Source organism: Chrysemys picta, chromosome 2 (assembly GCF_011386835.1).
Source record: "Chrysemys picta bellii isolate R12L10 chromosome 2, ASM1138683v2, whole genome shotgun sequence".
Taxonomy (NCBI): Eukaryota; Metazoa; Chordata; order Testudines; family Emydidae; genus Chrysemys; species Chrysemys picta.
The window spans coordinates 287301644-287313705 of NC_088792.1; the positions used below are offsets into that span (position 1 = coordinate 287301644).

At 45.9% G+C, this 12062-nt stretch overlaps 1 protein-coding gene across 13 annotated transcripts in view; it reads right to left on the reverse strand.

Annotated features, from left to right (window-relative positions):
- Positions 1 to 6994: 6994 nt before the first annotated feature.
- Positions 6995 to 12062, reverse strand: part of EEF1D (eukaryotic translation elongation factor 1 delta) — a 33733-nt gene continuing 28665 nt past the window's right edge. For all 13 annotated transcript variants that reach the window (XM_065586382.1, XM_065586384.1, XM_065586381.1 and 10 more), the window contains 4 exons: positions 11832 to 11935; positions 9793 to 10062; positions 8360 to 8554; positions 6995 to 7093 (listed from right to left, as the gene is read on the reverse strand). In XM_065586382.1, coding sequence (XP_065442454.1) covers positions 7055 to 7093; positions 8360 to 8554; positions 9793 to 10062; positions 11832 to 11935 — 608 coding nt within the window. In that variant the 3' untranslated portion in view covers positions 6995 to 7054. The remainder of the gene's footprint in view (positions 7094 to 8359; positions 8555 to 9792; positions 10063 to 11831; positions 11936 to 12062) is intronic.

Consider the following 12062-nt stretch of genomic DNA (forward strand, 5'->3'; position numbering starts at 1 on the left):
CGTGGGGGCCGAGGGGCGCTGCAGCCAATGGGAGCCCCCTCCGCCCGCAAGGGCGCCTGGGAGTTGTAGTCCGAGCGGGGCCGCAGGACACACGGGGCAGGGGCAGCCCGCCCGTTGCCCATCACTGGGTGGCCCCACCCAGGGGCCTGGGGCCCTGATTCTGTGTAACCCTTCCCAGCTGGGCTCGGCTGCAGTGACCTCCTCCCCCAGGCCGGCTGCACGTGGATTCTGTGCCCACCCTTCTAGGGCTTGGCTCAGGGATCAGGTCCCTAAAGGTATTTGGGCTCCAAACTTCCATGGAAATCAATGGAGCCTAAAGAGGGTGACCAGGTGCCTGCTTTTCAACTGGAAAGTCCGGTCAAAAAGGGGATCCGAGTGTCCAGTCAGATCTATTGACCGGACACCCATAGTCCAGTTACTGTGGGTGGGGGAGGCAGGGAGGTGCTAGGCTATCCCCCTTGTCAGCCCCTACTCAGCCAGGGCTGCCTCCTACCTGCATCAGGTGGCTGCAGCTCCCTGCTCTGCAGAGGGAGACAGGGGAGAGGAGGGAAAGAGGAGTGATTGTTGGGCAGGGCCTTTGGAGAAGAGGGAGGGGAGGGGTGAGGCCTGGGGGGAAGGGGTGGGTCCTCAGGGAGAAGAGGTTCCAGCACTCTTGCTGGAGTGTCCCGTTTTTAAATATTACAAAGTTGGCAACCCTAAGCCTAAATACTTTTAGGAATCTGGGCCCAGGTGCTTCCCTCCCATAAGGCTCAAACAGCAATTTACCAGGCACAGTGCACTGGACTTACACTTCTGTTATAACTTAGAAGTTCTTACACCGCATTCATCATTGTAATAGCAGGGTGCCTTCCAGTCGCGCATTAAGCCACCTAACAGCTACCACCTGTAGTTTGTTCCTGAGCTTTGAAATTCAAGTCCTCGGTTCCCCAGAGCCAGGTAAATATTATCTGCATTGTACAGGTGAGGAAACAAGTGAACTGCCTTATGCAATATAGGGAGTACAGGAGATACGAGAGACTGAATTCACTGCTATATAACTATTAAAGTTAGTAGAATGGCACCTGCTCATGGCAGCTGTACAGGTATATAATTCTTCTAAGACCCTAGCAAGAACAAAGAGCAAAACTAGCCAAAGTTCTACTAAATATAGCACAAGAAATCTTTACCTTGTTTTCTAATCATACAAAGGAGATGTTCTTGTTTAATCAGAACAGATCAAGTTTATTAATTTTATTTAACTAGTCTCTGCAAATCATTAAAATTGCTACTTCTGAGGTTTCAGCCAATCATTTACCTTGGTTGGGAATTTCTACAAAGGAAAAAACCCAAGCTTTACAGGATCATACCATTCCAAAAGCAATCCTGTTAGGCATACATGCTGCACTGTTCAACAGATCTTCACACATAAGGCTAGAACTTCTAGCCTAGATGATACCATTGAACAGAAGAACAGCCATACTGGGTCAGACCAATTGTCCAGTTAGCCCAGTAGCTTGTCTTGACTGCAGCTGGTGCCAGATACTTCAGAGGGAATGAACAGAACAGGGTAATTTCTAGTGATCCATCCCCCATCATCCACTCCCAGCTTCTGCCGATTGGTTTATTGACACCCAGTGATGAGGTTGCATTCCTGACCATCTTGGCTAACAGGTTTTGATGGACCCATTGTCCCTGAACTTGCCCAGTTCTATTCTGACCCATTTATACTTCAAGAAAGGAATTAGAGTTTACAGAGGATAGGTCCATTAATTGAGATCATCTAGTAGTCCAGCCTCCAGCATAACAAGCCATAAGACTTCCCTGAACTAACCCATTTGAACACGAGTATTTTTTACAAAAACATCCAATTGTAATTTTAAAATGTTCACCGGGGAGACCATCCTGAGCCTGGGTAAGGTTTTTCCAAAGGTTAATTACCCTCACCTGACCTGTTAAACATTTACACCTTATTTCCAGTCTGAGTTTGTCTAGTTTCAGCTTCATAGAAATGTAGGACTACAAGGGACAATGAGAAGTTGAAGTCCAGCCTCCCAGTGCTGAGGCAGTACCAAATAAACCCAGATTAATCCTGACACGTGTTTGTCCAACCGGTTCTTAAAACATCCAACAGGGATCCCCCATTCTCCACTGGAAGCCATTGGAGATTAATTACCCTCATTGTTAGAATTTTTTCCCCCAATAGCTAACCTAAATCTTCCTTGCTGCAAATTAAGCCCATTACTTGTGGTCCTACCTCCAGTGGACATGGAGAACAATTGATCCCTGTCCTCTGTAGAACAGCCCTGAACATAGTTGAAGACTGTTTTCAGGTCCCCCCTCAGTCATCTTTTCTAAACATGCCCAGTTTTTTTTACGCTTTCTTCATAGCTCAGGTTTTCTAAACCTCTTATCATTTTTGTCGCTCTCCTCTGGACTCTCTCTAATTTGTCCACATCTTGAAGGGTGCTACTCAGAATTAGAGACAGTGCTCCAGCTGCGGCCTCATCAGTGCTGAGCAGAGCAGAACAATTACCTCCCATGTTTTACATACAACACTCCTCTTACTATGCCCCAGGATCTTAGCCTTTTTTGCAACTGGATCACCTGTTGATGTGTATTCTGGTTGTGATCCATTACAACCCCCGTCTCCTTTTCAGCAGTGCTACCGCCTAGCCAGTTATTCCCCATTGGGTAGTTGCACGTTTGATTTTCCTTCCTAAGTGAAGTACTTGGCACTTGTCTTCATTGAATTTCATCTGGTTGATTTCAGATCAATTCTCCAATTTGCCAAGCTAATTTTGAATTCTGATCTTACCCTCCAAAGTGCTCGCAGCACTTCTCAGCTTGGCATCATCTGCAGGTGTTATAAGCCCGCAGAGCTTTGTTTCAGAAGATGGAGTGCATCTACTTTTACACTTGGATATAAGAGCACCAAAGGAGTCCCTGCAAGGGAGTGTTTACTGTCACCACGAGGCCCTGCAGGAGCTGAGACCCATCGACTGAAGTGTACCTGCCTCTTATCGTCACTGCATTCTGACCCCATCCTACATGTTAGTCCCACCTCTGCTGCTTCCCAGAGCTCTCCCTGCACCTAGGTCTCTTTTCTGAGCCTTCCCTGAAACTCCTGTGCCAGAGCTCAATAAGGAGCATTTAGTACTTAGAGACTAGTAGCAGAGGGGTAGCCGTGTTAGTCTGGAGCTGTAAAAAGCAACAGTCTCCCCTGTGGCACCTTATAGACTAACAGACGTATTGGAGCATGAGCTTTCGTGATGAAGTGGGTATTCACCCACGAAAGCTCATGCTCCAATACGTCTGTTAGTCTGTAAGGTGCTACAGGACTCTGTCGCTTGTTACTTCGAGACTGTCATTCATTCAGTGGATCATGATGATACCTGCTGAGTAACACAAATGTATCAATCATTGATCAGATAGGTTTCCACAACTGGATTTCAGTTCGCAATTACTTCCTGACCTAAGAGAGTCAAGGGCATCAACACGCCCTTCCCGAAGCGTCCCTCCACAGCTAACTTTGCTCTCAAATACACAAGCTCTCCAGCAAAAGCAAACATGAAGCCCAGAGGTGTTGAACACCCCCATTCCCACATTGAAATCAATAGATGCAAGTGCTTGGCAATTCAATTCAATACAGAAGCTATATAATTTCCCAAGAGCCCCACACACCTCCATGGCAAGATCAACATGAAGCGCTCATTTAGGTAACAGAGAAACTACATTTATGAAGTTTGCGGACAATACCAAGCTGGGAGGGGTTGCAAGTGCTTTGGAGGACAGGATTAGAATTCAAAATGGTCTTGATAAACTGGAGAAATGGTCTGAAGTAAGTAGGATGCATTTCTCCATACTGAATTTCAAAGTACTGTACTTAGGAAGGAACAATCAATTGCAGATATAAAATGGGAAATGACTGCCTAGGAAGGAGTACTGCAGAAAAAGATCTGAGTGTTATAGTGGATTATCAACTACATATGAATCAATAAAAAAAGAACAGGAGTACTTGTGGCACCTTAGAGACTAACAAATTTATTAGAGCATAAGCTTTCGTGGACTACAGCCCACTTCATCGGATGCATAGAAAGCTTATGCTCTAATAAATTTGTTAGTCTCTAAGGTGCCACAAGTACTCCTGTTCTTTTTGCGGATACAGACTAACACGGTTACCACTCTGAAACCTGTCATATGAATCAATGTAACACTGTTGCAAAAAAAGGAGACATCATTCTGGGATGTATTAGCAGGAGTGTTATAAACAAGACATGAGAAGTAATTCTTCCGCTCTACTCAGCCCTGACAAGGCCTCAGCTGGAGTATTGCGTCTAGTTCTGGGCACCGCGCTTTGGGAAAGATGTGAACAAACGGAAAAAGTCCAGAGACCAGCAACAAAAATGATTAAAGGTCTAGAAAAACCTATGAGGAAAGACTGAAAATATTTGGTTTGTCTAGTCTGGAAAAGAGAAAACGGAGGGGGGAACGTGGTAAGTCTTTTCATAAAAGGCTGTTATAAAGAGATGAGTGATAAATTGCTCTCCTTAATCACTGAGGACAGAACAAGAAGTAATGGGCTTAAACTAGTGCAGGGGAGACTTAGATTAGACATTAGGAAAAAATCCTTCCTAACTGTAAGGGAAGTTAAGCACTGGAACAAGTTACCTAGGGAGGTTGTGGAATCTCCATCATTGGAGGGTTTTTAAGAACCAGTTAAACACCTGTTAGGAATGGTCTAAATAATACTTAATCCTGCCTCAGTGCAGAGGACTGGACTAGATGACCTATCAAGGTCCCTTCCAGACCTACATTTCTACAAAATCCTTTTGGTTCCGCTGTCAGTACACTAGCCTAGTATGGACGCAGGGGTAAGTTAACTGCACAGGAATTATGAGGAGGTCCCAAGAGAAGTCTTTTAAGAGGAGTTTTTTTAATATAGCAGCACTGCTTCTAGGTTAGGCTATTTCAACTGATAACATTACTTCTCAATAAGAATGGCTATACTGGGTCAGACCAAAGGTCCATCTAGCCTGGTATCCTGTCTTCTGACAGTGGCCAATGCCAGGTGTCCCAGAAGGAATGAACAGAACAGGTAATCGTCAAGGGATCCATCCCCTGTCACCCATTCCCAGCTTCTGGCAAACAGAGGCTAGACACCCCATCTCTGCCCATCCTGTTTAATAGCCATTGATGGATCTATCCTCCATGAATTTTATCTAGTTCTTTTTTGAGCCCTGTTATAGTCTTGGCCTTCACAACATCCTCTGGCAAAGAGTTCCACAGATTGACTGTGCATTGTGTGAAGAAATACTTCCTTTTGTTTTAAACCTGCTGCCTATTAATTTCATTTGGTGACCCCGTTCTTGTGTTATGAGAAGTAAATAACACTTCCTTATTTACTTTCTCCACACCAGTCATGATTTTATAGACTTCAATCATATCCCTCCTTAGTCGTCTCTTTTCCAAGCTGCAAAGTCCCAGTTTTATTAGTCTCTCCTCATACAGAAGCCATTCTATACCCCTAATCATTTTTGTTGCCTTTTCTGAACCTTTTTCAATTCCAATATATCTTTTTTGAGATGAGGCGACCACATCTGCACAGTATTCAAGATGTGGGTGTACCATGGATTTATAGAGGCAATATCATCTTTTCTGTCTTATTATCTATCCCTTTCTTAATGATTCCCAACATTCTGTTCACTTTTTTTGACTGCCGCTGCACATTGAGTGGATGTTTTCAGAGAACTATCCACAATGATTCCAAGATCTTTCTTGAGTGGTAACAGCAAATTTAGACCCCATCATTTTATATGTATAGTTGGGATTATGTTTTCCAATGGTGACATGTACCCAGTCACTATGGGGATAGTTGAAATCCCTCATTAGTGAGCTTTTTCTTTTAACAGCCTCTCTAATCTCCCTGATCATTTCAGTCACTATCACCATCCTGGTCAGGTGGTTGGTAGTATATCCCTATTGCTATATTCTTATTCTTCAAGCATGGAATTACTATCCATAGAGATTCTATGATACAGTTTGGTGATTGAAAGCAATATCAGCGTGTGAATACAGACACTAAGAGTCAGCCCCCAGATACCGGAGTCTATGCTCCTGTCACACACAGTCCAATTAGAGTCATACTCGGAGTGTAATGCCAGAAGGGATCATTGGTCTAGGTCATCTAGTCTGATCTCCGGTATCTCATAGGCCACCAACACCACTCAGCATCTACACACTAACCACAACAACTGAAACTAGACCAAAGCCCACAGGAGCATGTGAGCAAGAACCAGTCGGTTGTGCACTCAGGGAGAGAGTGCTCACTGCCACCTCAGAGCCCTGGCCCTCCCTGCCCAATGTCCCATCTCCAGCTGTGGCCATCCCTGATGCTTCAGAGGAAGGAGATAAGGGGAGGTGTGCCTTCCTGACCCCTGCAGGTGGCAGGCAAATTCAAAGGACAGTTTCATGTTAAAGATCATTTGATTTTTTTAAAAACCATGATTAAAGCAGCTAATGTGAATAAAGGCAGCTACTTTTTAAAGTCACTTAACAATCCAGCAACACTTCTGAATTTAGAGCTGTTTTTAGCAGCTCTAAATAAATGAAACCTAAAATCTCTTCACTATTTCATGGCCAAGGCTCAGCACAATGAAATTTAACAGTTATAAATCCAGATGTTTCAGGAAGATACAAATTACGAGTCTTACATTGTGACCTAATGTTTGTACACTCGGTTTAAGACTAAGGGAAACAATGGGGTCCTAACCCCTGCTTGGGTGAAGTGGAAGCATAAAATACAGCCAAGTAGGATATATTTGTGGCTATTCACTCTGGGCTATTTTATAGGACCCCTTGTCATACCAGCTTGTCAATGACATTGGGATGATAGTTGGCTTTCCCGTTTTGCAGTTTTGTAAGCAATATGCACAAGAGACTCCTGGGATGTTGGCTACCACCTTCTGATCCACTGTGCAACTGGCACACATTCCAAGGAAAGACACCCCACACCATCTGCACTCAAAATCTTGACCTTTTTATTAGTTACAGTTCCAGAAAGGATAAACGTCAGCTCTTAGATCTTGTTGAAAGCCGCTATGTCGACACTCTGCACCTGAAATAGAACAAGAAATGCTGTTAAAGATCAGAAAATACGTTCCAGAGATTTAAGATGTACAGAACGCACACTTACTGGGGTGGTCTCTTGACAGAAGACGTTTGCCCTAACCACCTCAAAGTTTATAAAGCACAATCCTTTATTAAAAGACCATTTTTTATAAGTCAACAATTAGTCCTGCGAATGGTCATATTTTAAGATTGGGAGCTTATATAACTGGTAATGGCAATCAGGAGGGATAGCTCAGTGGTTTGAGCATTGCCTGCTAAACCCAGGGTTGAGAGTTCAATCCTTGAGGGGGCCACTTAGGGATCTGGGGCAAAATCAGTACTTGGTCCTGCTAATGAAGGCAGGGGACTGAACTCGATGACCTTTCAAGGTCCCTTCCAGTTCTAGGAGATAAGATATCTCCATTATTATTAATTATTATTATTATTATTTATTTATTTTTTTTTTTAGGATCAGAACCCCATTGTGCTGGGGCTTGTACAAACGGCAAGAAAAAGTTCCCACCCCAAAGAGCTTACAAATTAAAACTGGTTTCAGACTCACCCTATAGAAAGGGGAGAAGTTCCATTTTTAATTATGGTCTGTGGGCCAGGATAGAATTTAGAACTGCATGTGCTTTCCTGAATCCACAGCAACTTCCCACTGACGTGAAAGGTTAGTTTGCACAGATCAAAGGGAGGAGAGAGTTAATTTACTACAGAAAGGCTATGTTAATATTTGTCAATGCGCCTTGTCACCTTCAGAACCACTCAGTGGGGAAAAAACTAGCCTTCAGGATTGCCACTATTTCTGCTCTTTGTTTCTCTCCTTGTCCCCATCCTTGGGAGTCTCCTCTCTTCCCCACACAATAAGTCCCAATTCCACCTCTGCTGTAGACGTCACTCCACCCCACATCCATGTCCCAGCCCAGCCGCTAAAACAATCAGCAGCAAAACAGTGAACTGCTGTCCCTGAAGCACCCGGAACTAGGCACCCCAGTGAGTACAAGGGCAAGGGCGGTTCACACCTCAAAGCGATTGCTTCAGGCTGTTTGCAGGCTCTGGGACAGCATCCTTATGCTCGCCATGGTTTCAAGGTTATCGTCACAAACATGGGGACTAAAAACTCAAGTCCCCGCCCACCCTTGAAAGTTTAGATGATGCAGAATCTGAATATACTGTAGGCTGCAAACACATGAAGTGGATCAAAATCTGGGGTGTGGGTTTAAGGGCCCAGGTGTTTGAAAGCACTGCAAGGCACCAGGGGAGGACTTACGTAGTCTTCAAACTTGGTGATCTCCTCCTCCAGTATGTCTGTTCCAATCTTGTCATCCTCCACTACACACTGGATCTGGAGTTTCTTAATACCGTAGCCCACTGGAACCAACTTGGAGGCTCCCCAAACCAGGCCGTCCATCTGAACGGACCGGACGCACTCCTCCATCTTTGCCATGTCAGTTTCATCGTCCCACTAACAAAGCACAAAAAGGGACCTTAGAAGGTTTACCTACATTAGCATTAGGCTGTGGGACTGTCTGTCGGGACTGAGGACTCTGCAATCCTCAACAGGATCTTATGTGGTATGTATTCCAATTCCATACATAAGTCAGCAACAAGAGGTTTAACACACTACCGTATAGGGCTGCGATCAGGAAAGCAGCGAGGAGATGCGAGATGGAACTCTTCTGTGCTCAGCAGAGAACAAGACTGACAAAATCATGAATTCTACTTGTACCTGCCAATTTGCTAGGCAATGCTCTAGTCAGTGATGCGCCAGTATTCAGCTCTTCCCACCTAGTTTTGCCATCAGTCTCTGTTAATGAGTCCTTTCTTTGATGAAAGGAGCCTTTCCCAGAGGAATCAAGTTTGACTCTGCATGAAGCGAGACCAAGTTACTGCAGAAGATCTGGATTCTGCATACCTAAGGGGAAGTGTTCTTGGAATGATGTGTCACTTCTTCCATCTCAGGGTCTCAGCTTCAAGAACTAACTCTAAGCCCTTGATAGTTGGTAAAACTACTACTTAGCACTTATCTAGTTAGCCCAAAGTGTTGGGTAATCCTATACACCTCTGTTTCATTGTCCTCTTGAGAGAGTTTGTGCTTTACTGATCATTAATCTGTGCTTGTATTTCAGGCTTTTATTCCCTATGTGTGTGCTCTAACAGGTGCAAGTTTTGTCAAGGGCTTTTCCACACAGACATCATGCATGGCAAGCCAGGGTGTGAACGTACAAACACTGTAGCCTGCCACACTAAGACTGAAACAGCAGTATGTCCAAGCGCACTATGGAACTTTTAGTGCGTGGTAGCAGGGCCCACCTGCCCAGATAGTGCACAGCAGGCTAGAGAGCTAAGGATTTACACCCCAGCTTCCCACACTCTAACTGACCACGTAAATAATCCCCAAGAGAAGATCTTCCAAACCAGGGGTGATCAAACTGCAGCCCACAGAACATCTGCAACTGCCATCTTTAATATGGAGCAGAATGGCTCACAGATCCCATCATGCAATGCTCAATGCCGATCCAAACAACTGCATGCTGATAGGTTCTGTAATTTATGCACCAGATCATCTACACAGGGCAGCTGCAGTCTGCAAGTTAGATGCAACCCACACACTCCTGCAATGTTACAATCATAATCTCAGGACAGGCACCCCACTTCAGAGCCAAAACAGTTGTTGTGTAAGGAATAGCTTAAGCTGCTTACAGGCTTGACATCCAGAAGGATGGACGACTTGGCAATGAGGCCAGGCTTTTTAGACTTCTTCTCCGCATACTGGCGTAGTCGCTCTTCCCGAACTTTGGCAGCCTCCTGGTCTTCCTCTTCATCCCCACTGCCAAATAGGTCAATGTCATCATCCTCATCTTCGTCGTCAGCCTCAGATGGTCCTACTTTCTTTGCAGGGGGAGCAGAAGGGAGTTCCACTTTCTTTGGGGGAGCAGCAGGTGATTCCACCTTCTTCATTGGGGTGACATGCTTCATGGAAGCAATGGGCAAAAGAGGGAGAAAATAAATCCAAGTGTAAAACAAAGCAGCAAACTCCACCCCCCGTCACAGTGATGACCTGACTTGCCAAAACTAGACTATGCCACCATCCAAAGGCAAGAGCTCAGAGTCATGCAGCCAGGAGCTTGGTGCTTCTATTCCAGGCACTCAATGGCCTGGGCCCAGCATATCTAAAAGAGCCTAAGTGCCAGGCACATGTCCGCAGGTTGCCTTCGCTAAGCAGCATAGCAACATGTACACTTAAAAATAACCCCCCAAACAAATTGCTCCAGCGCACAAACAATTCTTCCTGTGGGCAAGGGAGGGAAGAGAGGCGTGAACCACGTTACGTAGGTTAATCTCACTGCTCAGTGCCCTGCTGGAAGGCACTTTAAGGGTACGTCTCTGCAGCCAAGAAAAACCTGTGGCTGGCCTGTGCAGCCGACTGGCTCGTGGCGCTCAGGCTGCAAGGCATTTTACAGCAACGAAACAGCTCCACGAACCACAGTCATCTGGCACATCCAGCCGAGGGTTTAATACTGGTACACTGCGATGATGACTGTGAAGGTTGGTTGAGGTGGAGGAGTCAGAGGGTGGGAGATTTCCCTTACTGATAAATGATGAACTAGTAATTGGCTGAGCCCTCAAGGGTTAACTCTCTCTCTACACAAGGCAGCAGGACGGAGGGAGATATGCGCATTTCCCCTTTAAGAACCTGGCCTTGTTAATTCTGAGACTGCAGCTGCTGCAAGCTCCCTCCATCCTGAGCCCTGGTGTGTTTCCCCTGCTCTGTGGAAGATGGGGTAAGCGGAGTGCAGGAGCAGGGGGGAGGGGAACACCCTGACATTAGCCCCCCTTTCCTTCCCTCCCCCCCCGCACAGCAAGCAGGAGTCTCGGGGAGCAGCTCCAAGGCAGAGGGCAGGAGCAGCACATGGCAGTGGGGGAGGGACAGCTGCAATTGGTAGCCTGCTGGGCAGCTGCTGCACAGGGAACTTAGGGGAGCGGGGAGCTGACGGGGGGCTGCCGGTCCACCCTGGTTCCAAGCCCCCACCAGCTAGCTGCAACGGGCTGCTCTTCCTGCAAGCAGCAGACAAAGCAGGCGGCTGCCAAACAACGTCAGAAGGGAGCATTGCGCAACTTTAAACGAGCATGTTCCCTACTTGATCAGCAACGAAACAACGTTAATCTGGACGACTTTACGTGAGGAGTTACTGTACGAGTATTTATAGAATACAATACACAGGGGCAAAAGTTAATTCCATTAAAGGTCTCCAATGCATCCTCCAAACTGGAGCAAGATGCAATGGATACAGGATACTCAGCTCCCAGAGATATTACTTTTTCCTACTCGAGGCAAAGATTCTCACAAGGCTTGTGAGAACCAATAGGTCCCCAAGTCTGTCCATCTGTATAGGTCTCTCCTTGCTATATACCTAATAGGTACCAAAACGCTTAGTTTACTTAGTGTGCGCCCATTTATACTCAAGTGTCAATTACTGGCTTAGCATCACAGATTTTGGTGGACCTCTGCAGATTTGTCCCAGCTGAGGATCTGGCCCATCACATATCCTCTTCACTGGGCCTGAAGCAGGAGAATCCATGCTCTGCATCTGCACATGGGCTGAGATGAGGACGAAAGAGCAGCTCTAGAAGGCTCTGCTGGGGAGGCCTTGGCTAACACTCGTGCAGAGATCGCTTTTCTCCTTAGTAGATGGCATGAAGTATTCTAAACGGACCTGGCACCTTGAGGAGTTGATTACCTGGGTTGGCGGCGTTGCTGAGGGATGGTGAGAGGTGGAGGATTTTTCTAGCGTGTTCAGGCGAGTTTCCAGCTTGGAGATGGCCAGCTGAAGATCTGCAACAACTAGAAAAGGGAGAAAGAACTCTCTCATCTTACTGGTTCAACACATGGCAGAAGATGCAGCAATTCTTTGGTCAGGTCAGGATGAGTTTGCTTTCACTCTAGGCAGGCTACCAAGCAAACTGCATCT